At 51.0% G+C, this 27,564-nt stretch overlaps 1 protein-coding gene across 1 annotated transcript; it reads right to left on the reverse strand.

Annotated features, from left to right (window-relative positions):
• Positions 1-724: 724 nt before the first annotated feature.
• On the reverse strand, positions 725-26,974 carry MMP24 (matrix metallopeptidase 24). Its single transcript, XM_077156758.1, has 8 exons — positions 26,721-26,974; positions 20,823-20,939; positions 19,052-19,356; positions 11,814-11,975; positions 9,362-9,576; positions 6,774-6,912; positions 5,154-5,420; positions 725-3,374 (listed from the first exon to the last, which is right to left on the reverse strand). Exons 1-8 carry the CDS (start codon positions 26,972-26,974, stop codon positions 3,037-3,039), a joined length of 1,797 nt encoding a protein of 598 aa, XP_077012873.1. The 3' UTR covers positions 725-3,036.
• Between the last annotated feature and the right edge of the window lie 590 nt (positions 26,975-27,564).

Raw genomic sequence — 27,564 nt, forward strand, 5'->3', positions numbered from 1 at the left:
CCCGCTCGCCCAGCCGCGGCCTCCTCATCTGGCTTTCGTCTCTTCCCACGTCCTTGCGTCTGTCTTACCCCCAACCCCATCCCCGGCATCTTGGAAAGGACAGAATTCGGAGGGCCGACTTCCCAGCCTCGCCAGGGTCATCGTCTCATCTCTGGCCATTCTCCCAACCCCGAAAGTGTTATTTTTTCCAGCCTGAACCCAAACCTAGGTGAGACCTCCGTCCTCACCCCATCCCTCTCTCCGGTTTTCTGGATCCTGGGGCAGACCAATTTCAAGTCTGCAGTTCCTGCTGCCAATGGCTGAAGATGGAACCTCTACTCCCTGAATCAGGCCAAGACTTCTGCTAAGAACCCATGGCTGCTGACCTCACCTTCATCCCGTAATTGCTGAGAACTGGGTCAGTGCCTGTGTTTCATGGTACCATGTGCTGTGACCTAAGAGAAGACCTTTCCAGGATTCCGGTGATGCTGTACTCCCAGGACCCCGGTAACAGTGGGCCCCCAAGGCTAGCCTTTTGGAGACAGAGAACATTTCTGATGCTTGTCTGGCAGGGATGTGTGAGGCAGCTCCAGTCCACCCCAAAGCACATCATACCCCACTGCTCCTAGAAGCATCCTGAAGCCAACATCAGAACTTCACCCTTGTCTCCACACTCCAGGAAAATGAAATGTTCTGTATTTTTGTTTTATTTAGAAATGATTTAAAAAACATTATACAAAGGCTGATCAGTTTAAAATGTGACTGACACTGAAATGCTGTGATGTCCCCCAGGCTGAGGGGAAGCTGGGCTCTGAGGCCTCATGTGCTTTGCCCCTCTGTCTGCCCTGTCCTGGGGTGATGGACAAACAGATGACCACAAGGCAGGAGAGCCAGAGATTGGAAGCCTCCAGGCTGAGCCCTTCCTGGACCTGGCCTTGCATCCCTCACATCTGCAGCCTGGGCTGCCTGCCTCCATCTCCTGCTCTTTCTCAGCTAGCCTATATGGTGCCAGGAGCCAACAGGGAGGAGCCTGGGAGGCCAAGAGCCTTTAAGAAGTGAGAGCACCAACCTGAGGAGTGGAGAGGGAATGGGGGAGGTGGGCAGAAGTAGAAGGAGACAGATAGAGGAGACACCTCTGATCTCATCTTGGACCCTAGAGGGGTCCACAGGTGAGGACCCGAGGCCCAGGCAGCTCACTGGATGGCCTGGGCAAGTAACAGAACCTCTCTGCACTGTATCCAAGGGAAGGGCATGATGAAAGCCACCCTCAGCCTCCCAGGGCCTATGCACATTTCATGGGGATGGATGGATGTGAGCTAATAAAGTGCTTTGCAAAATATAAAACACTGTACAAACCTATGAATTGCTAATATCTCTGCAGTCGTTCCCCGCTGCCCCAGGGAGCCCGCCCTTGGCCAAAATGAGAACAAACAGAAGAATGATGACAAGGGACACAGTGGACCCACATAGCTCCTCTGGGACAAGAAAGATTTTGCTTGAGACAGCTCCCAAGACAGCAGGAGTCTCTGTGCTACAGGGTAAGCGGGCCCACAGCCAGAGGCCATGGGGCGGGGCAAGGCCCATGTAGGTTCAGAGGGCAAGGGAAGCATCTGAGACCCTGCCAGCACCCTGAGGGCTGCCTGTCACCACCTCTGGCTTTGACAGAGAGCAGCAGGCATTGCTGAACCCACTGGTTTTATCTAGGGTGCCTCAGTGACAAGCAGGGCTGCCTCTACTGTGTTGGAGTGAGGCAAGATGAGCCCTGGAAATTCCTGCCAGAGACAGTGAAGGGTGAGCCCAAGAAGGGTCAAAAAGAGGCTCTTAGGCTTGGGTCTGCTACCATCTGGGGGTGCCCTTTTCCTAAGAGCTGTGCAAGAGAAGGGGTGCAGTGAGCTGGTCAGCAAGGACCAACCTCATGGTATAAACACTGCTTCTAGGCTAAGAGACTGAGTTGGCTTCAAGGTAGCTGAGAATTTCAGAAGGCTGCCTTGGGCCCTGGAGCCATCCTTGCCTCACCTAACTAGTCCAGCTAAGCTCCCCCCAGCCTATAAATGACAAGCTGGAGCAGGGCTGGGGCCAGAGAGTGAGAAAGGGTTGATGGGGAAAGGGACAGGGGTGATGGCAGGAGTGGAGGGCAGTCACAAGCTCAAATCAGCCTCCAGATATGGGGTTGGCCCCTGCCCAGCACTTCAACCTGATGAGCAGGGCCCAGCTCATGGGGTGTCTGGGCTCTAGAGTAGCCTTAGCAGCACCTTGGTCCTTATCGCCTAGGGGAGAGCCAGACACATTGGCCTCATCACCAAGATATTCACCTCTAATTCACCTAAAGCCTCAAGCAGCCTTTGCAGAATGGGACTTTAAACAGTAGTGACAGGACGTTTAAATATTCTTGATGTGACAGCTGGGTCCTCATCAGATTCATCTGGGCCACTGCCCTGCGTGCAGCATGACCCTAAATCCTGGGTCTCAGGGGAGATCCCGGGCCTGTGGAGCAGGTTTCCTGAGGGATCTGCTATCTGCCAGCAGGGGAAACCCAGGTTTGAGGCCCACCATATTGGCAGCAGGGGTCCTGTAGCCTTGGAGGACGTGGGAGGGAGTGGGAGGACATCTGACCAGCAGGTGTTGGCAAAAGGGGGCCAGGACTGGTGGCATCTCCCAGGTGGGGTTGGGAGAGCTGGTGCTGGCTTTCCACAGAAGGTGTAGGCCCCAGCCAGGAATGGAGCTGTGGTGCCTCACGGGCAGGCCCAAGGACTCAGTGACCTCAGAAGTGCCTCCTGGTATGGTCCCTGTCTCCTGATGGGGCCTGGGCTATTCCCTTAGGTAGGGAATAATTTGTCCAGGACAGAGGGCTGGCAATTGGATGCCAGACGCCCACCCTGGGGCAGAGCCCTGTCACTCCCTGCCCCACGCTCAGCCTAGGCTAGTACACCCACCACTTCAGCTGCACGACCCCTGACCTTGGGCCCTGTTGACCCAGGTGGGCAGTGGCCGGAGCTGCCCCTCAGACCCTGGTAAGGATCTGGCCAGACCGAGTGGACAGAGAGTGCCCTGGGCTGCTCACACCCACTCCTGGACTGGCCGCTTATAGTAGGTGACAGGCTGAGGGCCTGCCTTGTTCTTGAACTGGAAGATGGTGTAGACCAGCACCAGGATGCAGAGGGACAGGATGCAGGGGATGACCACGGCCACGGCGTTCACAGAGCCAGGCACGTCGTTGATGGTCACCATGATGTCCACATCGTCCTGGGGCAGCCGCCGCTCCTTACGCCGCTCCACCTCCTTCTGGTTGCATCCCATCCAGTCACGTAAGATGTTGCGTGGATAACCTGGCTCCACGCTCAGTTTCTGGTTGTCAAACTTCCAGTAGTCCCGGCCCTTGTAGAAGTAGGTGTAATCTGCAGAAACATGGCCCAGCATCACCACTCCCAGATACTTCCCTGTACCTGCTCTGGGCCAGCCCCAGAGGCCAGATGACTAGAAGCCGGTGTGAGAGGGCCGCAAGTGCTCTGGTTGTGTAGGAGAGGGGTACCCAGGACCTGGAGTCACCCGTCCCATCTGGAAGGTGCTGGAAGCCACAGCACCTTCCAGCACAGTAGAATTGGGACACCATTCAATTTGTGTTAGAAAACGATCATCAGGGACTGGCCTCCCAGGACAGGCCTGTCTCAACCGGGAGTCACACTTGTCACCCTGTGCCCACAGGCTGGTACCTGGGGCAGACCATGCCCCAATTTATGGCTGGGCCAGCACCATCCACAGCTCTGGGGCTCCAGTCCAGCTCCTGTCTGAGCCAAGGGAGGCAGGGGGCAAGATTTCTCCTGCTGACTCTGGACGTAACCTCTGTGCATGAGTCACGGGTTTCTTTGACTTTGCATCACAGATGCAGGGTCTCTGGGAGCTCTGCCAGCCACTCCCTGGGCAGCAACCCCAAGGCTCCCAGCAACAGCCTTAGCCACCTCAGAGCCGCTCCCCTAGGCTCTCCTCATTGGCCGGCTCCCCACCCTGGCGGAGACTTTGATTGGTCATGGTCCTTGATGTCACTTATCTCTAAGGCTCCCTCCAAACGAGACCTCATGGGTAAAGCCTCAGCTACTCACGAGAGTTAACAAATAGTGGCCATGCCCCTGAGGCCACTGGCTTTCTGGTCAGTGATGTCTTCCTGACTGCCCTCTCTAACCAGCCCCCTGCCTCTCTCACAGCATTGCTTTCCCTTAGAGCCTTATTTGTTTCCTACCACTAGACTGGGAGCTAGGAACTGCAGCACATGTTCCCTCCCTGCGTCATTCCCAGCACCTACCACACAACATGGCTCTCAGTATTACTTGGGGAGTGAATGAATAAACCCTTTGGTTCACATAAACCAAACACACCGACAAGGTAGTGAGAATAATAATAGCAACTAAGACTTAGATAGCATGGCTGGTGTGCCAGGCGCTGTTCTAGGTTCTCTATCTAATTTATCTTATTTAATCTTCACAAAAGCTCTATAAGGTATATACCATTGTAATCCCCATTTTTATAACTGAGGAAACTTGTGTAATTTGCCCAAACTCATAGTTTATAGTGGGGTGGGATGTGAACCTAAACAGGCTGGCTCCAGGGTCTGTGCTCTAAACCACATCAGTGGAGATGGACATAAACATTCACAGATACCCTGTCTGCACTCGGTAAGACCTGGCCCCTCCTCCTGAGAAACTCCTAGTCTGGTGGGGAGACAAGCTGTGAGCAGGTGATGACAGGCTTAGGAGAAGCTTAGGAAATGTCTCAAAGGTTAATAAGGTTTCTCTCATCATCTTGCCTTCAAGCCCTTTGAACCACCCATGTCCATCACTGATTTCATATTTAGTAACTCAAGGAGCCCCAAGAGTCCACCTGAGGACCGGTGCTTGAGAAACACTGACGGCGTGAAGTTAGCCTATGAAAGCATCTCTCTATTGAGAATCATCCCAACAAATGAGAAATTGTGACTTGGTAGCCGGTACGAGGGAATTCACCACGTGAACACGGGTAGATACGAGGCGGTTGTCTTTGCATTGAGGGGGTGTTTCTCAAGCCTAGATACCCTGAGAGTGTGCCTGTGGACCCTAGTTTGAGGCATCCTGATGAGGCCCATGTAAAATCAGTGGGTGTCCAGAGAGCCCCAAGGTACCCCATGCACCCAGGCACGTACGTACATCCTTCCTTGCTGATGAAGGCTCCCTGGGGCGCCTGCGGGATGCCCTTCCACACGGTGATGGGCTTGGGGTAGCCAGGGTCTGTGGCTCGCCGCTCCTCGCTGTAGCGCCAGTACCGCTCGCCCTTGAAGAAGTAGGTCTTGCCCACGGGTTCCCAGCGCAGAGCCGTGTCGATGCCTTCACGGGGCAGACAGCTGCCCAGCTCCCCCAGGCTGTGCGGGTACCCAGGCTCCACCGTCACCTCCTTAAACACCCAGTATTTGTCACCTGTGGCCAAGAGGAACGAGGATCAGCCTTCTCCACCTACCCCATGCCAGAGGTTGTGGTGAGGGCCAGTTGCCCAACTTCTACTGGCCTGGGGGCATTCCTAGATCCAGGTGTCAGGAGGAGACAGGGCCCTGGGCTGCTGAATGCCCTCGGTGAGATGAAGCAAGAAGCCAGACACACCCTGGGCAATCTGCTCACACTGCCCAGGATACCAGGCCCCACCATTTTCTTTTCAGTGACCTGCTCCTTCTCCTCTCCAGGCAACTTCAGTCACTCTCATGGCTTTACACACATCCTTCCTCCCCCCTGCCACCATGATACCCCCCACAGCCACTGTCCCCACTAGACCCGAGCAGCAGACCCAGTTACCCTGATTTCCCATTGACTGTCAGGTATCTCCAAGGCAGCTTCCTGGAGTGCCTCATCTTCACCAGGGGCCTTCCTCCCTCATTGCCTATGCCTCCCGGAGCTCCCAACAAGCAGCTGGTCTTATCTTTGACCCTCTCTTTCCTTCTTTCAGTGTTCAGCCTCTTATGAGGCCTTGGGAATCTCCTGGTGGCCGCCACCTCCTCTCTAGCTCCACTGCTCTTGCCCAGGTTTGGACCTCCGGGGCACCATCTCCTCAGCTCCGGCAGCCACCTCAGCATAGCCTCCTGCCTCTGCCCTGTCACACTACCACCTGCCCTACAGCGCTCTGCTGCTCAGAGACACTCAGTGAACCCCAACATTGGCCTAATGGATCAAGCCTACATTCTTACCAGGTGACCATTGTCCCCAAGGAATTGCCCCATCTGCCTTCCCAGGCCACTTCCCGCTGCTCTCCACTGGGGGCCTGTTGGGTGCTTACATATTCCTCCTACCTCGTCCTTCACCCATGCAGCCCCTCCCCTGGAATGTGTGCCTCCCTGCTCACTATATGGGTGTATCTCACCCACCTTGGGCCAGGTACAAGTTGTGATATCGGACGTGGAACAACCTAGCCCAGTTCAGGGCACAGAGTGGGAAGGCCGCATGTTAGCTCCCTCTCCCTGGCCGTGCCCTATGTGGCCTCCTCCCTCTCCCCTCGCAGAGCTGACCAAGAGCCCTGCGTGGGGCACTGGATGGTCTTCAGTGGCTGTAGCGCCTTCTACTTCACGTAGGTCAGGCTTGTCTGTCACCAACCTTGGCACATATAATCACCTCCTGACTTGATTTCCCCAGATTGTACACCACTTGTTTACCTGTCAGTGGTCAGTGTTTCTGTTGGGACTAGAAAGGCCCTGGAGGGTGTCTGCCTCCCACCCGCCTCTTCCAGTATGCAGATGGGGCAAAAGGGTTCCGAAAGGGACAGGGTCCCTGCACAGGCTACATTACCTTTGAAGAAGACAAATCTTCCATCAGCCCTTTCATAGGCTGCATCTATGCGGGCAGGCAGGCCCTTCCAGAACTGCTCGATCTGCATGGGGTAGCCTTCCTGCACCCGGTTATTGCGCAGGCGCCAGAACCAGCGGTCCTAAGGGGCAGGAAGAGGTAGGATAGGCTCTGCCTCCAAACCCAGTGATCTCAGCCGGGGGTAGGAGGGGCTCAGGCCCAGCAACCCACAAGCTGTCCCTGGAATCTGGTTCCAAAGCCCTGACACGAGGAAGACAGGATGTCATGTAACTCTCTTCCTTCAAACCTCCTGGTGGCTCTGGCTGCCCACAGGACCATCCCTAGTCCCCTGGCTGGGCACACGAGGCCCCTCTCCTTCTAGCTTCTAGCCCCAAACTGCTTCACCAGCTTTCCCTCTTGCTTTCCTCCTTCCCTCTCACCTGACACTCCAGCCACACGGGGATTCCTAACATTCCCCAAACAAGCCAGGTGATTATCTGCCTCTCTGCCTTCGTACAAGCAATTCTGGATGCCTAGAATTTCCCCCTCAGGTTCGTTTTGGTGCGTCTGCTCGGAGAAACCTTCCCTGGCCCACCAAAGAATCAGTCATTTCTTCCCCTGTGGTCCCGACACGGCACACTCCATGACCAACTCCCCTGCTGGACCTGAGCTCCCCAAAGGCAGGTGACGGGAGTTTTGGTCATTTTTGGACCCCAGGAGACCTAGCCCCAGCTGGGGCTCCAGAAATGTTTGTCAAATGAAGGAACAGATGGACAAGAGTTTCTTCTGGGTGAATAACCTGAGGCCCAGAGAGGACAAATGACTTCCCCAAGGTCAGGAAAACCAGGGACAGAGGCAGAACTTTCCTCCCTAGCCAGGATTCTTCCATCTCTCCCTTCCCCTGGGGTGGGACTTGAAGAGGGTGTCACAGAACCGAGGCAGCAGAGACCTGGAGATCTTGAGACAGAAAGCAGACAGGCCTGTCGGGCAGGGCGGTGTGGAGGAGCCGGGGCCTGCGGTGACCACGTGGGGGCAGCAGAGAGTCACATCAGCCCGGCCCAGGCCTCAGGCTGGGGGGAGGCTCAGGGCAGTCACTGGGCCTGCGCAGAGCGCCCTCCACTGGCGCAGGCTCCGCCCAGCAGGGCAAGGAGTAAGGGCAGCAAGCCTGGAATTCCCCAAGACCCACATGTGAGTGCAAGTGCCTCCACTTACAGCTGCATGGCCTGGGGTAAAGTACTTCAAGAGCCTCACCTGCAAACGGGGCTAATTGCATGACAATGCAGGTGAAGGACCTAGAATAGTGCAGGGGTATGTGCTAGATAAATGACAGCTGAATACCTCAATATAAAAGCCCTCCTGGGAAGCAGCGTGGGCAAGCCATGGAACCTGCCAGTGCTTCAGCTTCCCCGTGTGCCAATGGGGATGGGAACCCGGGCTTGCCTATGAACAGCTTAGCTGGGAGGGTCTAAGAGAAAACAAGTGCAGAAGCTCCAGTGTGATCTATAAAAGATGATACAAAGGCTAGAACAGAGTTTAAGGGTCTTTTACAAAGCATTTTCACATCCAGTTTTTTAATCCGTCTCAACTCTGCTAAGTAGATCTGAGATACAGTTATCGGAAAGTCCAAGTCACTTGCCCAGAGCCACTTATGAGAGGCAGGACAGGGGCTCTTGGCTTGCAGGGCGCCCACAAGAGGCACAGGTTAGCCCTGCTCACGTCTCCCAGTGTGATGGGGATGGGAGGTGCCGCCCAGACCCCTTCAGGGATGGCCTCAGCGTCAGAGGCCTCCCCACAGTCACACCCGTCCTCTCGCAGTGGCTGAATGAGGCAGAGGCTACAAAGTTCCAGCCATTTGGGGCCCTTCAGGGGTGAGTTTGATGGGTCCTTTCTAGTGTCCTGACAGGATGGCCAAGTCTGCAGTGAGACTGTGGAGCTACTTGACTTCTCCCTCTGCTCAGTCCTGCTCCCCTTCCCGACTCCCTCCCTTCTCTTCCACAGACAGTTCCAAAGGAACTGCCTACTCAAAGCCCTGCATTCCAGACAGCACCTCAGTCTCTGCTTCCTGGAGAGCCCAACCTGCAAAACACCAAGTGGCTCACCACCCAGTCAGCCCACAGCCAACGCGACAGGCCCAGGCAGGTGACAAGAAGGCCAGCTTTCTCTGTGCAACCCAGGCCCTGGCAGGATCTGGAGTCGCCACTGACCACGCCCTCCCTCGGAGACTGTCATCTTCACAGCCATTAGTTCATTTAATCTTCACACAACCCCCCCCCCCCCATGAGAGGAACGACTTCCTGTTTTCAGATGGAAAACCTGAGGTCTAAAGGGAGAGGGGATTTGGTCGAGGTCACGGAGCAGAAGCTGACCTCCCCCTCGCTTCCCCAGAGTTAACCCTGGGAATGGCAGGGCTCCTCCACCTTTCCCCTTCCCTCTTGGGGACAGCAAGTTCTTCCCACAGGCCTGGAAATAGGCCCCGTGCCCTGGCCCCTGGGCCAGCGCCCATGCAGGCCGTAGCGGCCCTAACCCCAGAGCCTTACCAGGCTCCACGGTGGGCGAAGGAGTGGAAGGGGGCACCAGAGGACCGGCCCTACCTTAAACACAAACATCTCGCCCCGGAAGAGGGCCACCGTGTTGAAGTTGCCATCACAGATGTTAGGTTTGGCGCCTGGTGTGGATGGCCGGTCCCCGAGGGGTGGCCGCGGGGGCCTGGGCTGCCGCTCGTGCTTCCTCTCCGACGGGGAGTGGATCCTGCGGACCGGAAGCGTGGGGAGGGGCCTTGTGGGCTCCAGGGGCTCGGCCGGGGGTCCTGCAGAGAGGGGCCGCATCTCAGAGAAGGGGCCAGCCATTTGCTGCGTCCTAGCGCCATCGCTTTCTCCGCATCCCACCCAGCCCTGAGACGAGTGTGTCACCCTCCAGCTCCTGCACCCTCTCCCCATTTCTCAGCCCCCGTGCTTTTCTGAGAACGCAGAAGCCACTTGTTGGGGACTCTTTCATCTTTCCACTCCCAAAGCTGCTGTCTTCTCTTTTTGCCTCTCCTGTAACAAGGCTCAGAACCCAAACCCTCTCCTGCCTTCTCCCCACTTGTCAGTTCTTTCCCCTCCTGGCATAATCAGCATTTCCCTTTCTCCTGCATCATGCAAAGTGGCTCATCTAAGAAAAAACACAAGCAGTTCCTCCATCTCCATCCTCCTCCAGACTACCCACTGGTCTGTTACATCTCCGCTCCTCTTCGTGCACGCTGGCCCCACTTTCACTCTTCACCCCACTCAGTTCCGCTTCTGCCCCATCGCCCACTGAAACTGCTCTTGTTCAGGTTACCAGTGACTTCCATTTTGCCAAATCTAAGGGCCACTTGACGCAACATCTTAGGGTTGCTTCTCAAACTCTGATGTGCACGTGAACCAGCTGGGAATCTTGTTACAATGCAGGTTATACCTCAGAAGTTCAGGAGCCGGGCCTCAAATTTCGAGAGTCTTCTAGCTCCTAGGTGATGCCGCTATTGCTAGTGTGAGGCCCACCTTTGAGTCGCAGGATGACAGGACACACTTTCCTTGAAACATTTTTCTATTTCCAGGATACTGCATGTTCTGGTTTCTTTCCAACACATAGACTGTCCCAGATCAGCCTCCTTTCCTCCCCCACCCTACACCTGAAAGGTTGGAGTGGCCTCAGCTTAGCTCTGGATCCTCCTCTGTCTACATTTGGATCCCTAGGTCAGTGGTTCCCATCTCTGGCTGCATTTTAGGATCACCTTGGGAGTTCCTAAAACTCCTGATGCTCAGCAGCAGCCCACACCAATTAAAAGGGAATCTCTGGGAGTGAGGCCTGAGGCCTGGGCACCAGTATTTGTTATTGGCATTCCCAGGTAGTTCCAGCAGGCAGCCAGGGCCAAGAATCATTACTCTAGGAGAGCTCATCCAAGTTCACGGCTTTAATGACCCACTGTAGCAGAGCTGAACCAGAGAACACAGAACATGCTCTGAGGATGGAAATATTCTCCTGTACGTGCACTGTCCATAACAATGGCCTCTAGCTACCTGTCATTATCGACACTTGAAATGTCCACCTAGATCTCAGTGTGACTCAGGAACTGAGATTCAATTTTTTTAAAATTTCAGTTAATATGAATTTGAATCTCAATAGCTACATGTGGCTACTGGCTACTGTACTGGACACCGAAGAACCCAGGGACTTTGCTGCCATTCTTGGCCCTGTCCCCCTGATCTGTCAGCAAATCCTGTCCACTCTCCCTTCAAAATGTTTCCCAGTCCCCACCTGGTCTTCTGCTGCTCTTCGGTGGAGACCCTGCCCCTTCCCCGGAGCTCTGGGTGGGGCCACCTCCTCCGGGTGTGGCCCGGAGGACATGCCTGCCTCAGAAGGGCACATTCTTTTGTGCTGCTCTGTTGACATACCTTTGCTCAAGTAAACTGGTTCCATCTCACGTGACTCATTTGACAGGAACAAGAACTTCCCATACTGGTGTGAACAGAAAACTGGGAGAGAGCTGTGGGCTTTGCATAGCTTGTCAAGCTAACAGCTTAGCCTCCCATTTTTCCTATTTTTAAGAACAAAGCTCTGGGTCCTTCTCTGCATACTGTACCATCACTCTTAGGGTACGGGTGTGACACTCTTGAGAGCACCCTGTCTCCATCAGGTGAATGACTGAAGGATGGAACCACAGGAGAGAGGGAGGCATGTGCAAGGGGAAGTGGGTAGAGAAGAGGGTAGGTTTCTACTTAATTTTGTGCATCCCAGTCTCAGGTCAGGCCGTCCTCGAGGTTTCCCAAGTATGCCAGGAGGGGAGCCTTGTCCTCTCTGGCCAAGCAAAGACATCAGAAGTTTCTAGAGGTCAGAGACTAGTCAGAGACGAGGGTGGGACCTGAATCCAGGCCCCCTGACTGCCGGCCCAAGAAGACAAGATAACAGTAGATGCAGAAAGCAGAATCCAAGCCCAGGGAACCAAGAAGGCAGCAGCTGCCCACAGACGGATAGCAGCAGTCCCGGCCCACCCCTGCCCCCCACATGCTCTCCCCTGCCACGCACCGTAGATCTTCTGGATGCCCTGGAGATCATCCTGGGGCAGCTTGAAGTTGTGCGTCTCCATGTACTGGTAGAAGGGCGCCATGATGGCGCTGGGGTCGTTGGAGTGCTCCAGACCCAGCGCGTGGCCCAGCTCATGCACTGCCACCAGGAAGAGGTCATTCCCTGTGGAAAGAGCAGTAAGGGTACACAGCGCACCCACTAATGCTTCAATCAACCCATCCATCCGTCCGTTAATTCAGCAAAGGTTGAGCAAGTGCTTTGTGCCCTACAGAGGGACATACAGAGAAATCAGACACAATCCCTGCCTTCCAAAATTTTCAGAATAGTAGAGAATATGGTTGAGGAAACAAAGTCAGTGCAACGGGAGGTCCTGGGTGCTTGAACAGATGTCTGTGAGGGGCCAGTGGGGACTCTGAGGACAGAGGAGGCATTTGAACTTGGAAAAAGGTGTTCAGGGAGGTGAAGCTTGTGTCTCGATAGATAAGAAGTTAGTCAGGAGGCGGATTCAGGGGGTAGGAGAGGAAGAGTGGGGGTGGTATTCCTGGCAGAGGGAATGCTATAAACAATGTCCAGGGACAAGCAGTTTTATTCCACTTGGCTCTGGAACAAAGCACGGGGCGGAGGGCCAGAGAGAGATGAGGTCAGACAGCCTGGCTCACAGGGCTCTGTAATGCCCTACAAAGAATTTGGATTTGCTTCCTGGCCAGTGGGGGGTTTAAGCAGGAATGGGGGTGGATGGTAAGATGAAATCACTCTGGCTGCTGTTGGAGGAAGGATTAGAGGGGAGAGAGGCAGAGAGATTCAGAAGCGGGTAGGGTCCAGGTGAGAGGTGAAAAGGCCTGAGCCAAGAGGGAGGACCAGGAGGGGAGTTGCGGGGCAGCAGGCTGGCAGGCAGCTACAGCAGGCCCAGGAACAAGGAGGGCCCCGTTCATGGGGCAGCTTTCAGTCGGACAAGACCTCAGTCTGGCAATATCTCAGAGGTCAAGATCAAGGCAGGGATTCAAGTGCAGGTGGAAACAACAACATCCAGGTGCTGACAGTGGATTTTGAACTGAGGAGGTCACATGGGCTCCTGTGAGGGACAGCTCTGTCTGCTACCTCTCTCTGAACTTAGCCAGTAGGCTCACCCCTCTGAGTCTCAACTTCCTCATGGTAAAATGGGGAAACCACATCTACTGCACAGGGTTGTGTGAAGATTGAGTTAAGATAATATATTTCAAGTAGATAGCACTAAATGGTAGCTGTTGTTATATAAGAAAGAAGCTTAGTTACTGGAACAGACCCATTAACAGGAAAGGAAGCACAGGCCAGTGGGGTTTTAGCAGCCAGGTCCTCTTTAAATTCCCCTGAGCTTCTGGAATTAGACCTGGGAGAGAACAAGACCTGAATTTGGTGGTATGGAGATATCAAGCTTTAGGAAAGCAACGTAAAGTGCAGGAGTTAGGCAGGTTATTGTCAACTCCTGGCTGCCCAGTCACAGACCCCTGCTGACTTTGACCCCTGACCTCTGTGTGTCCCTTGAACCCTGCCTGTTATCTCCCAGCCCTAAAGCATCTCTCATCCCATCCCTGCCACTGCCAAGGCCAGGGAATGCTGTCAGGCGCCTGTCAGGTGGTCAGGAATCCTACTGCCCCTTGGGGGGGCATCGGTGTCAACGTTGCCTACCCAGCCCAGCCCTGAGGGCCATGTGAGGGTCTGATGGGGTAGGTACTGCCTCTGGTTTCCTGGCTGTGGTCTTGGGAGGAGAGAAGAACCAGACCGGGGAAGCACGTGCGGGCTGCTCTGCTGACGTGGCCAGTGTCCTCAGTGAAGCTGCGTCTGAGCAGTGGAAAGGAGGGGGGTGTGCAAGATTGGCCAAAAGCCTGGGGCTGGCCTTCTGCTGGGGCAGGGCAAGCTGGCAAGAGAATGCTGGGCCACCCCTAGCTCCTTCCTTAGGTCCAGGTTCCTTTGGCAGCAGGGAAGGCTGAGATCATCTTGGAGCTCCATCCCAACGCAGGCGGCTGCTCCAGCCAGCGGAAGGCAGCTCTGCTTCCTAGGGTCCTGGCCCGGCTCTGCTCCTGGGCCTGGACAAGCTGTTCAAGGCCTTGGTCTCCTGGCCAGACCCTTGCTCAGGAGCCAGCCACAGGGGTCTCAGCTGGGAGCCAGGAGCAGGGCTCTGTCACTCTATTAACCTCTGTGCCCGAGTCCCTGCACAGAACAGGAGGGACGCCTTGAAGGAAAGAGGCCTGTGGGTTTATTTCAGGGACCAAAAGGAAAAGAAAAGCTGGCATCCTACTGCTCAGGAACCCCCGAGGGCAGATAATGGGAGCTGCTCTAGGAGGGTATGAAGGAGAGGGGAGAGGAGCATGACTCCTGGAGCTTGCAAGGGGGAAAGGAGAGTTATGAGATGGAGAGGCCTGCCACGGAGAAGCCCCCAGTGGGTAACTGGAGGGAGGCTGCTAGGGTCTCCCCTCCCCAGGGCGTGAGCGGCAGGGAAGTGGAGCCTGACTGCCCAATTTTGAACCTCCAGTTCTGTCATGTCCTCACAGTGTGACATTTTAAATCTCTTCCTGTGTAAGCTAATAATGTACCTTCATGCTAAGAATGGGGGTGAGGATTCATGAGACGAGGTGTAAAAAGCGCTCATGCTGGTTCCTGGCCCAGGGCTATTACTAGCCATCAGCAGGGTGGGGTGAGCTGCTTGGGAAGACCAGCACCCCTGCTAGGGACTATTCCCATGGCTCTAGGGGCGCAAGTCCTTTTCTCTGCTTCCTTTCCTCCTCGTGGGTCCCTCCAGGTGTGGCGATTCCCAACTCATTGACTCCCACCCCCCAAAAAGGATATTCATTTCCTAACATTTCCTTTCGCCTCTATTCTTTGGTCAGTGCTGCCACTCCACCTGGCATACCCCACTCCTTCAAAGTTCAGCTCAAGGCCACATCTCCCCAGAAGCCTGCCTTGATTTCCCCAGTTGGCAGTGAGTACTCCCTCCCCTGCCCTCTCCCAGCAGTTTGGACGGTCGTTATGGCACTGACCACTCTCCACCTGCCATTACAGCCACAGGACACCCTCTCATCTGCCCCAGGCCCATGAGCTCCTTGAGGGCAAGCTTTGGGCTTGGCATGGCTAAGTGACAGCACCCTAGGTGGAGTAATGCCAAAAATTCAATATTTTTCCAGGTGTGGTTCTTGGACACGTGTGGCAGAACCACCTGTTAAAAATGCAGAGTCCTGGGTTCAGATCTGGCTTGGTCACTTCACAACTGTGAGAAGTCCTTAACGCCTTGGAAAATGGAGATCAGAACCCCTGCCTGGCCTTCCTCCCGGGATGGAGGAAGAGTCACCAGGTGATGGTGGTGGAAGGGCTGTCTGCCCTCTGCTCTTCCTGTCGTGTCACCTTCCCCCATGCAAGAGCAGCCTGGGCTAGGCTCCCTCCCAGGCAGAGCTTAGTCAGTATCTGCAGACATCACAGGTTGATTCATTTGAAAGAGACAAGGAAGTAGCCCCAGGGACTGGCTTAAAGGTGGGGTAGGTGAGTCTCCATAGACGCTATAGCCAGGTGGAGAATCAGAATCACCTTTATAATCCTGTGATTCTCCAGGAGAGCCTTTTACACACACAGATGCAGGAGATTCTGGTTCTGGAGGTCTGGGTTAGGGTTAGGATTTTCTTTTTTTTTTTTTAAGTTCCCCAGGTGAATTTTATACTGGGCGGGACAGGTTGACACACCTGAACCAAATGATCAATCTTAATATCACTAAAAGTGGGACACCCTGTACGGTGGTGCCTCCTGCTGTGATGCAGTGGAAGCACTAGCACCACCTGGGAAGTATTCTTGCCAAAAAAGTGAATCTGAATCTAGTTCTGCCTATAGATCTCATGACCAATATTCAAGAAATATAGGAAAGAGAGACATGTTAAAAGTGACCCTGAGATTGTATATGTAGAATGGAATGATATCTTAATGTTTTGCTTGTTAATTTTTTTAATTAATAAAAAAAGTTAAAAAAAAAAAAAGTGACCCTGAATCAAGACTAGCCAAATGACTATATTTAGGACAAATGACCCAGTTTTTTCAACAAATAAATGTTATAGGGGTGGGGGCAGGTAGAGAATGGATTTAAATTAAAAGGGCTTGGTGAGATGCATGGGTCTTATTTGGGTTCTGAGTCTAGTAAACAACTGTAAGAGACATTTTTGAGATAATTTGGGAAAATGAACACAGACTGGGTATTCGATTTTATTAAGAAACTATCGTTAATGTTGTTGGGTTTGATGATGATTTTGTGGTTATGCTAAAAATAAGTCTTTACCTATTAAAGGTAAATGCTAAAGTATTTACAGGCAAAATGACATTATGCCTGGGATTTTCTTCAAACTATATCAGCCAGAAAATGAAAGTGGGGTGGGGAGGGTGGACTGCTAGGAGAAGAAATAGGAGTGACGGAATGATGATTTTTGCTGACGCAGGGCAATGGATACCTGGGGGTTCATATTCTCCTTCCCCCTACTTTTGTGAGTTTGAAATTTTCCATAATAAAAGTTTTTAAAAAGCAGGAAGTCAACAAACCAAAAGTCCCCACTAGACTCTGCTCACTCCCATGCGGAATTTATGTGGGAATTAAACTAGAAAATAGACAGGTGCTCAGTAAATCCTGGTTCCTTTCTCTCCAAAACCCATCTGTGGTGGTTTGGAGCTACGTATCCCAGAAAAACAAGTTCTTACACTTAATCCATTCCTGTGGGTGTGAACCTGTTGCCTATAAGAACTTTTGAGGAGGTCACTTCGGCTAAGGAAGATGGGGCTCAACTGAGTTAGGGTGGGTCTTACTCCTATTACAGGCATGCTCTGTAAGCAGAATGAAATCCAGACACTGAGGAAGCCAGGGGGTGAAGGTGGAAGTTAATGCAACTCAGAGAGGCCAGGAGAGGCTGCCATGTGTACTGCGATGGGACGGAAAGTCAAGGACCAAGGATCCGCAGCGGCCAGCCCCCGAATGCCAGTCTTCTGGGAGAAAGCACCGCCTTGACTGTGCCTTGATTTTGGACTTCTCCTAGCCTCAAATCCGTGAGCCGGCACATTTCTGTTTTTAAGCCAACCCACTTCATGGTATTAGTTTTAGCAGCCAGGAAACGAAAACCTCACCCTAGGGCCATCCACTGAAGTCCAGTTCTCTACTGCTGTGGCTGTGAGCTGCATCTGGATAGTTCATGCTCAGCTTTCCAAAGCAGAGAAGAGTCCTGTCTCTTGTCAAGAAGACGTGAGCCACCTTGGAATTTCTATCAGAGTTGGCAGTCTTTCATCACAGGTGGGGTGGGGCAGATGGGAGGAGTCCTGGGGCGGGGCCCATCCATAGGTACCAAATCCTTCCTACACACACTGCCTGAAGCTCTTGGGGTTTTCAGGCTGGGCCCAATTTTTAACTCTCCAGCAGCGGCCCAGCTGGTGTAGGAAGTGCAAACTACCCGAGCTGGGAAGAAGGGAGGGCAGAAGTGTAGGAGTGTCTGCCCAGTGTTTCCTCTGGACAACAACCCTGCCAACTTTCACTTATCTTTTTCAGGAGTATAACTTCAATCTTATCAGCTAGCAGTGCCTGGCACACCACAAGGGCTCCAAAATGTTTGCTCTCTTCTCCTCACACCTTATCAGTTAGCACAGGCAACCATTTGTTGACAACCATCCAAGAATAAGAATTAGATAACGAACAGGTACTCATAAAGCCAGGAAACACATCCAGGACATAAAGGGAGAGGTACCAGGGCTAAGAAAATGGAGGGTGATAGGAAAGAGAGCAAAAAGAAGGAGGAGGGGGCGAGGGAAATTTCACTGTTTCCTAACTTTGCCTGGGCTGTGCGTTGGCCAAACATCTCCTGAACCAATCATTGCCAGATGAGCCAAGAGTTGCCAATCCCTGCTCTGTGCACGGATAGGCAGTGTTCTCAAGGAGGCAATCCACCTCTTCAGACACCAAACACGGCTTCTGAGGAAATGGACCTTCAAGGATCTGCCCTCTATGTGAAGCCTTGCCAAGGTCTGGGAAAAAGAATGCCCACTGTTTCCCAAACTCGCCTGAGCACAGGAGTCAGATGCTTCAGGGAAAGGGCCTGGGAATCCATATTTATAACAACTCCAGTTTGACTCTTAGCATCAGGCAAGTTAGGGAAACTCAGAGAGTAAAACAGCATTCATTTTTCAAGGTGATGAAATATGTGCATCAGAAACACCTGGGAAATTCAGTAGGCCTAGTGCAGATTCCCAGGATATATACCAGACCGGGAAAATCAGAATGGCAAGAGGTTAGGGGTCTGCAGCCTGGAATCTGCATTCTTTAAAAAGGTTTCCAGGTGATTCTGGTGTACCCTGTGATCTGAAAACCATGAAGTTCAGCATGATGGGTGAGAATATGGGCTTTAGTGTCAAAATATCCGTGTCCAAAGCCTTCTCCAACCATTCGCCAGCGATGGGACCTACAGTGGGTTATGTGATGTTTGTCTGTACCTCGGTTGACCTATCTATAAAAATGGGGATCATGTGTGGAAAGCACTCTGAAGTACTTACAGTTATCTTTTATAATCTAACATCCAGAATCCTCTGTCCCTCCCTCCTCCACATTCCCACTGCATTGTCCTGGTACCCCTGCTATAGCTTTCTGTACACAAGGCTATAGCCTTGTGACAGGGCTAATTATGTACACATCTTCCTCCCCCACTCAACTCTGGACTTCATATCTTTAATGCCTGGATTCCCCTGGGCTTTGCATCACGTGTTCCGTTAGAGTTGGAAGGGACCTCGGAGCTCCCTAATCCAGCCCTCCAGTTTACAGATGAGGAAAGAGAGGGTGAGTGAGTCACCTTTAGTCGTATAGGCAGGTAGCTGAAGTAGGGTTTGAGCCCCAACTCTGCCACCTATAATCTGTGTCATTTGGGATAAGTCCAAGCCTTTCTGAGCCCAAACTCCTCATCATGTAAATGGGCAGAATAATGTGCACTTGCCTCAAGTGCCATGCGAATAAATATTGATGAGGAAGCTCTTTTGCAACCTGAAGGGTATTGTTTCTGGGATTGCACACCGTTTGCTCTTGCTCCATAAATAGTAACTGAATAGTAACGGTGAAGGGCATGTCATTCAAAGATGCTAGAAATTAGGGGGCCGTAGAAAGCAGAAATCTCGTCTATGGTATCCTCCAAGCCCTTCCCAGAGCTTCTTGCTCTGAGAACTGAGCAACCCAGGACCCGTCCCCTGTCACCTCATGGTCTTACCATCATGGTTGGCGTTTCCTAATGTCCACGGCTCGTCCGAGTCAAAGTGCGTATCTCCCCCAATCCCTGGGCCAGGGAAGTAGGCATGGGCCAGGAATCCCCCTTCCCCATCAAATGGGGAGCTGTCGCCATGGAAACCAGAAGCAAAGAAGATCATGATATCTGCCTCCTTCCGGTCACTTTTGATCTCATGATATGGCACCTCTTCAAAGGTCAGCGGGGTCACCTTCTGCCACACGTCGAAAGCCTGGCGAATAGCTTTCCTTGTGTCCAGCTCACCCACCTTTGGGGTGTAGTTGTGAATGCTGGTGGGAGACGGGAGGGTTATTAGGGAGGGGCAGATGAGGCAGAGACTAGCAGAGCAAAAGGCCATCAAAGACTATAGGCCCCAGGGAGCTTCAAATTTTGAGCCCTAGAATTCTTTTGAGGGGCCCCAGGGGCTGAAGAAAAGGCTGAATAGGCAAAGCTCTGGGTTCCCACCCCTGCCTCATCCAGAGAAGCTTTGCTATCATCAGTGTTTTATATCTGATTGCTGACGGAGTTTAGGTTGTATTAAGGATTCCACTAGATTTCACAGAAAACAAATAAGTTCGTAGATAGCATTTTTTAAATAATTTTTCTCCCAGTGTATAAACGCATACATGTATAAAAATTATAAAACTATTCAAACAGCGGAGAAGAGTTTAAGTGAAAAATTCCTTTAAAAATCTTTGACATCTACTGCTTGTCTACCTAACAGCTGGTACAAGGCGGGGTCTAAATGAATCAATTATAGATTAGACAATGCATGGTTCTCAACAAAGGAACATCACTATTTCTTGGTGCTCTGCCAATGACCAAGTAGGGCAAGGGCTATCCTACCCATTCCATAGGTAGGGAAACTGAGGCCAGCAGGGGTTGGATACTATAAGTTATGTTCAGAGTTGGGTTAGAATCCACTCCGTCTTTCTCTTGATCCCTTCCACTTCTTCAGGAGGCCCTCGGGGTCTGTCCAACTTCTAACCATATTCTTCTTAAGTTCCTTCTCTTGTCAGATTTCTGAAAAGACCCTTCCTATCTTGCCAGCAGGAGAGGCCTTAGTTCAACTCTAAGAATCTCTGTCTTAGATCCTGCCCTCTGAACTCAGGAATCCACATGCGATGTAACTAGAGCCTTGGGAGGTGCCGACCACAGCCGCCCTCGGCCTGCCCTGCGCCTGGCCCCTGCCCCAGCGCAGCCTGAATTCTGACATCTGACTGCTCCAGAATGATGGCTCTATCATCCTGCTCTTGGTCCCTGGTCTGACTTGGAGACGTATCCTGGTTTCCTCAGGCAAGGAGTGACACTGAGGCGGTTCAGCTCTCTGTTCTTGAGAAACAACCGGAGCAGTGGGTTGGGAACCTCAGGTGAAGCCCATCAGGCTGATTGTAGGTGGGAGGGGGATCCAGGTCAGAGGAAGTGGGGTTTGGCAAGCAGTGATAAGGAGACGATGAGTTCAGCCACGTTCTTTATCACAGCTGAAAGTTACTGGACCATCGCTCCTCCACTTACTGTAACTAAAAACTATAAGCATCTAAACAGAACACAACTAATCAGCCCCCAAAGGACCAAATAAACCTGAAGTTGGAGTCCCAACATCCTCTGGAAGCTACAAGGAGGACAAAGTCCCAGGTTCTCAGCACGTGCTCCTGAAGCCCACGTGCCTGGCCGTGGCCCTGACCCCCAGACCCACCCTCCGAAACTCAGGCTGGGGGAAACAAAGAGGGAAGGAGGAGGGAGGAAGTCAAAGCACCTGTAAGTGATGTGTTTTTGCCTCCACTTCTGGCCAGTCAGGGCGTAGCGCTTGTGTCTCCGCCTGCGGCTCAAGTGGGGGTGATCAGGGACACCGCAGCGGGGTTTCTTCATCCACCTGGGCAGAGAGAGGACACACACACACACACACACACACACACACTGCCGTCACTGAACACTATAGTTAGGCACTGCCCAGTCCTACTCCCAGCCTGCCTGATGACATGCATCCTCACCCTGGACTTTGGGACCCCAGCTCTGATGGAGTCTCCTACAGGAACATGATTGACTGATTGATGGACTCATTCATTCATTTACAATCAAATAGGAAGAAATATGTAGAAGGGGCTCAGAAGAGCAGGGTTTGACAGTTCCAGCTCCACTGCCAATCTCACACCACCGAGTCACGGTGAGCCTCAGCTTCCTGTCTGTGATGTGGGACTTACCTAGTTCCCGCCTGTCCCCCTGTGTAAGACTGTAGTGGGTCTCCAAAGAGAATATATTTGAAAACACTCTGGATATGTCATTACATCACATCACTCTCCAGTAACTTCCCGAAACTCCTAGAATAACATCCTCATCTCTCCCACGACAGGCTTCTGGCCACAGCCACCGTCTTGCATGCTCCCTGAACATGCAAAGCTTATTCCCACCTCAGGGTCTTTGCATTTGTTTGCAAATCGACAGTGGCTATTCCTTAAGGTCTCTGCTCAACCGTCACCCCTTCAGGGAGGACCTCCCTGTCAACCTGGCCTAAAAAAAGCTTCCCCACGATATCCCATGGCTATCTCCTCATCCTGCTTAAGTTTTCTTCACAGGATTTATCGTTACCTGACATGATAATATCTATTTGCTTTTTTATTTATTCCTTGCCTCTCCCATTAGATTCTCAGTTCTACGAGGAGAGGAGCTTGCCTGTGTCTGCAGTGTTGACTGGCGCCTGCCAGGGGAAGTGTTTGATGACTATTTGGTCATCAAATGAATGAATCAGAACCACACAACAGTAGAACAGGAGAGCTTGGGAGACAGCAAATTCCCTTTCACTACAGGTGTTTAGGAAGCGGCCAAACCGCTGGAGGACTTGGAATGAAACTCCCCACCGCGCCCTTTACATGTCATTGTGATTTTAAATCTATTAGTCTGGGGCCTCTAATAAATGGTAAATTCTTTGAGGACAAGAACTATGCCTTATTCATCTTTGGTCCCCAGAAGACAGCCCAGTACCTGGAACTGAGCAAATCCTGATGGGTGTTAGTTATCAGGTGAAGTTACGACAGGGAATGGTGGGTCCAGGACTAGGTGGAGGATTAACAGAAGGAGCCGGTGTGGGAGGTTTGGGAGATCACGGGGGGGGGGGGCAGGGGGGCGCCCAGGCCATCCCTGCGTCTGTGCCTAATAATCCACTCGCTAACCTCTAGTTGGGACGGCTGGCCTGAAAACAGTCTGGCCTCATTAAATTGTTAAAATGCAGCTGCCACTGGCTATATAGAGAAAAGAAGACAGAGATCAGTTTGACCAAATATTAAAAGCCCGCGAGGGCAGCGACCAGACCTGACTTACTTATTTATTTATTTATTTTTTTTTTTTTTTAAAGGAAAGACAGAGAGAAGGAAGGAAGGATAGAAGGAAGGAAGGAAGGAAGAAAGGGAAACATCTTTTCTTGCTTTATTGTATTTTGTTTTTCCGTTTTTGTTACATGGGCTGGGGCCGGGAATCGAACCGAGGTCCTCCGGCATAGCAGGCAAGCACTTTGCCCGCTGAGCCACCGCGGCCCGCCCTATTTATTTTTTATACTCCACATTGCCTAGAGGGTATCCTATCCTCGTAGCCAATAACAGAAGACATTTTGCTTTTGCCATTCATTGGCATAAAGATTTATAATTTTCTGAGTGCTTACATTCTTTTTTTTATTTTTTTAAATTTAGTTCTCAAAAAAACCCTGTGAGGTAATCAGAAAGTATTATCCCCGTTTTCCAGATGGGAAAAGATAAATAAGTGAGTAATTTGCAAAATATAGGAAACGTTGAGGCGGGTCTGGAACTTAGTTGTATGAATAAAAGAACTAGTAATACAATGTAACAAACAGTGGCTGGGGCTTCTTTTTTTTTTTATCACATATTCATCATCATGATCATTTCTTAGAACATTTGCATCAATTCAGAAAAAGAAATAAAAAGAAAACAGAAAAAATTTCATACCTACCATACCCCTCCCTTTCATTGATCACTAGCATTTCAATCTACTAAATTTATTTTAACATTTGTTCCCCCTATTATTTATTTATTTTTAATCCATATGTTTTACTCATCTGTTGACAAGGTAGATAAAAGGAGCATCACACACAAAGTTTTCACAATCACACAGTCACATTGTGAAAACTATATCATTACACAATCATCTTCAAGAAACATGGCTACTGGAATCCAGCTCTACATTTTCAGGCAGTTTCCTCCATTCTCTCCATTACACCTTAACTAAAAAGGTGATATCTATTTAATGTGTAAGAATAACCTCCGGGATAACCTCTTGACTCTGTTTGGAATCTCTCAGCCATTGACACTTTATTTTGTCTCATTTCACTCTTCCCCCTTTTGGTCAAGAAGGTTTTCTAAATCCCTTGGTGCTGAGTCCCGGCTCATTCTAGGATTTCTGTCCCACGCTGCCAGGAAGGTCCGCACCCCTGGGAGTCATGTCCCAAGTAGAGAGGAGGAGGGTGGTGAATTTGCTTGTTGTGTTGGCTGAGAGAGAGGCCAGATCTGAGCAACAAAAGAGGTTCTCTTGGGTGTGACCCTTAGGCCTAATTTTAAGTAGGCTTAGCCTATCCTTTGTGGGGTTAAGTTTCATATGAACAAATCCCAAGATTGGGGGCTCAGCCTATTGTTTTGGTTGTCCCCACTGCTTGTGAGAATATCAAGAATTTTCCACTGGGGGAAGTTGAATTTTTCCCCTTTCTCACCATTTCCCCAAAGGGACTTTGCAAATACTTTTTTATTCACTGTTCAAATCACTCTGGGGTTTATTGGGGCATCCCTCTGGACAAACCTACAAAATCTCATGCCCTACCCAAGGTTCCATGTACTTATGGTGTTCAGTTAAGCTGTCCACATAAGTTATATTAAGAACTGCACTAGTCAAAATAGAAATTTAGTACCAAATAAACATTTTTTGCTTTAGTCTCACTCATAAGTTAAAATTTTAAAATATTAATTACCATCTATTTTCAACACCCTGCAGTATTGACATTCTTTGTTCTTCCTCATGCAAAAACATTTTTAAATTTATGCATTTAGTCACTATTGTAACTCTAGCCATTCCTAGATTATACCATCTCAGTCTTTATCATCTATCTTTCTTTCTGATTTCCTTTGTGTGGGTCTTCTATTTTAACTTTCAGTGCTTAGCACAAAGGGACCTATGCTTGTTGAATGAATGAATGAATGAATAATGCACTACATTTCCCAAAGCAGACACTCAAATAGGGTACTTTAGAATTGCTAGTACAGCTTCCTTTGACTAGCAGTCCCTGGGGAAAGAACTGAGGGCCCCCTCTGTTATACCAAGGTTAAATTAGGCCTGGCGGGGCCTCTGGAGAAGCAGACCCAGGGAAAGGCAGCAATTGCCAAGGTTACAGGGCTGGGGCTGAAACTAAGATTTCTAAATTCCACACCGAACGCCCTCCCCACTCAGGTCTTGGATTGAGTCTGAGCGTCTTCTTCCTCTCTGAGCCTCCAGAATGTGCTCCCCGGCCTTGTCACAAAGAGGTGGGGGCAGAACTGCGAGCAGGGAAGCCAGCCTCTCCCCTTGGATCATTCCCTCTGCCTCCACCTTTGGCCATCCACCTGTCACTCTCTGGACCCCGTCCAACAGGCCTGGGGAGTCCTGGAACAGAACCCCAGGGCCAGGTGGTGCCTCAGCAGAGACAGCAGTGCCCTGCCCCAGGACACACGGCCACGGGGCCCACACACCGCCCTCAAAATAGCCTCCACTTTCTAAGGCGGCCGGGCTCTCCTTCATCAGCTCACCTGGGCTCAATGGACTCGCAACAGCACTGGGTCAGCCAAATGCGTGACCTCAGAACTTCAGAATCGTGGAATCAGACAAACTCAGGCATATAAAATGTTTGGATGCAATATCAGGATCATGAAACCCCAGACTCACCAAATACTTAAATCCCAGAAGCTTAGACTAAAAGATCCTAGAAGCTGAGAGCCACGTAATTCAGCCCTCCCTCTTGAGGAACAAGCTGAGGTCAGGAGAGATGACTTTCTCAAGGCGTGACTCAGCCACGAGCACGTCCACCACCACAAACTCAACTTCCTGCTCCTCCACCCACAAACTTTTCTGCCACCCCACCCACCCTGCTGTCTCCTTCTACCTGAGCTCGGGCTCCCATCCCTTACCACCTCCTTCAGAGATTCAGTCCGGCTCTTTTCCATGTCTTCACAGCCTTCTTTTAAATGGCTAGTTCTTAAACACATTTAAACTTGCTCAACTCTCTCCCATCTCTTTAAAAAACCTCCATCCCTCTTTAGCTACTGCTTTTTTTTTTCCTATTTCCCTTTACTGTCACCCTTCTTGGAGGTCTGCTCTACCCTTGTGCGGGGGTCAGGTTCACATGCCAACTTGCCCAGGTGGCGGTGCCTGGTTGTCTGGTCAGGCAAGCGCTGGCCTGTCTGTTGCTGTGAGGACATTTCATGGACTTAAATCATGACCACACTGGCTGCATCCACAGCTGATGGCATTTGTAATCAGCTAAGGGGCGTGTCTTCTGCAATGAGTGACGCTTAATCTAGTCACCAGAAGGCTTTTAAGGAGGATTCAGAAGAGACTATCACTCTTTCCGCTTCAGCCAGCCAGCCTCTCCTGAGAGTTCGTTGAGGACCTTCATTGTAGCACCCAGCTCGTGGCCTGCCCTACGGATCTTGGAATGTCACATCCCCATAGTTGCATGAGACACTTTTATAAATCTTATATTTATAGATATCTCCTGCTGATTCTGTTTCTCTAGAGAACACTAGCTAATACACCTTGCCCTCCCTACTCCTTACTTCCGCTTCTCCCTGCTGCAATGTGACTTGGTCTTCACCATCTGGGGAAGTAATGAAGACCTCCTTGTACTAAGGTCATTGACCCTTTTCAGCCATTATCCTTTTTGACCCTTGGCAGCAGCTGACCCTGTGGACTCTTCACTGCCATGAGACCACAGGGCCTGGTCTCCTCTACCCTATGCGGTGCCACCCCCAGCTCTCTTCTCTCCCTCCTCTTTACACTCAGTCATTCTCGTGGTTTCACTTGTTTGTTATTATCACCCAAGTATCTCCCTGAAACTCAGTGTCTTCTTCTGAGTTACACACTGGTGGAGGCAAATGACTGTGGTTTTTATGAAACACTAAGGATCCAGAGGGCAGGAATTATATGACCAAGTGCAGTGCCTGGCCCATGCAGGAGCTCAGTAAGTGACTGATAAATGGCAAAAGGGGAACAAGCGTTGCTAACAACTCATTGTCATTCCAGAGTTCTCTGTATCCAGTGAAGTACGTACATCTTGGGGAACTCCAGAGGGGAACTCTTAGAACCATAAATTGTTAGAGCCAGAGATGACTTACGAGATCATCCATAACCCAATCTCTCATTTTACTGATGAGGAAGCTGAGGCCCAGAAGGGTTGAGAGACTTGCCCAAGGTCACACAGCAAGTTTATGGCAGGGCTAGGATTCCCCTCCCAATATACCCCCCAGCTCAGATCAAAAAGGACACCTTGGGGTCTCCCTCCCAGGGGATGCAGGGGGAAAACGCAGAAAAGAAGGATGAAGATGGTGTGCATACAAGGCCATGTCAAATGTGAATCAAAATGAAAGTCCAGAAGGTTCAAAGAGACAGTGTCCTGTGCATATCTTACTCAATGGTTGTCTGATCCAACACACCGGTGACCGGAATCCCGTAAAACTGCTGCATAGTAGAGACTGCTGACTGCAAGGCCTTCCCTGAGTGCAGCGCCGATGTCCGGGCATCATAGGGAAGCAGGTACCCATAGGACTTTAACCAGCTCTGAAAGACATGTGAAAGAAAAGGCTGCATTGTGTTGGAGAAGTCTCTGTCCTCCTGGGACAGAGATTTGCCCTTGAAACTGGGGACTTTACTCCAGTGGCTCATGGATTCGATTTTTCCCTCCTTCACTCCACCCTGCACGCTCTGTCAGGTTCACCTCCAGAAAACACAGCTCTCCTCGCTTACTCCTCCACTAGAAACCTTTCGTTGGATAGCTACTTGCTACGGAATAAAGATTAAATTTGCATTCCGGGCTTTCCACTACCCTGCGTCTTTACCCATTTTGTTAGCGGTTTCCACTGACTTCTGAGTAGACATACAAGAGCACAAGTGCAGTTCATTCTCTGAAGAAGACTGGCCTGCCGGAAATGCTGCACCACCCAGACACCCATCATGTGTCAGGTCAGCGACAGATGAAGTATCATGTTGGGTGATATTTTTCTTTTTCAAAAAATAAATTGTATTTTTTTTAAATTTATTTTTTGGTAAGTTATTTCTTGGCCTGAGATTAAATACATGCTTTATGGCTAAGCAAAAAAAAAAAAAAAAGCAAGCTTGTATAAATAAATATAGATAACATAAGCAAAAATATTATTTAATTGAAATATCATCAGTAATATGTGCACAGAAAAAAAGTCTAGAAGAAAACACATGAAAAATTGATAGAAAATTCCTTGTTCTTAGGAAGTATGCAC

The sequence above is a fragment of the Tamandua tetradactyla genome, chromosome 1, assembly GCF_023851605.1.
Source record: "Tamandua tetradactyla isolate mTamTet1 chromosome 1, mTamTet1.pri, whole genome shotgun sequence".
In the NCBI taxonomy this organism is placed as follows: domain Eukaryota; kingdom Metazoa; phylum Chordata; class Mammalia; order Pilosa; family Myrmecophagidae; genus Tamandua; species Tamandua tetradactyla.

What these genes read in the sequence shown, in the direction of transcription:
- MMP24 (XM_077156758.1), bottom strand. Translation starts at nt 26,974, where the DNA reads ATGAGCCACTGGAGTAAAGTCCCCAGTTTCAAGGGCAAATCTCTGTCC. An exon ending in GCGAGATGTTTGTGTTTAAG is followed by an intron (nt 6,913 to 9,361) that starts GTAGGGCCGGTC and finishes CCTGCCCCTTAG; the next exon opens with GACCGCTGGTTCTGGCGCCT. An exon ending in AAGATTTGTCTTCTTCAAAG is followed by an intron (nt 5,421 to 6,773) that starts GTAATGTAGCCT and finishes TCTTGGCCACAG; the next exon opens with GTGACAAATACTGGGTGTTT.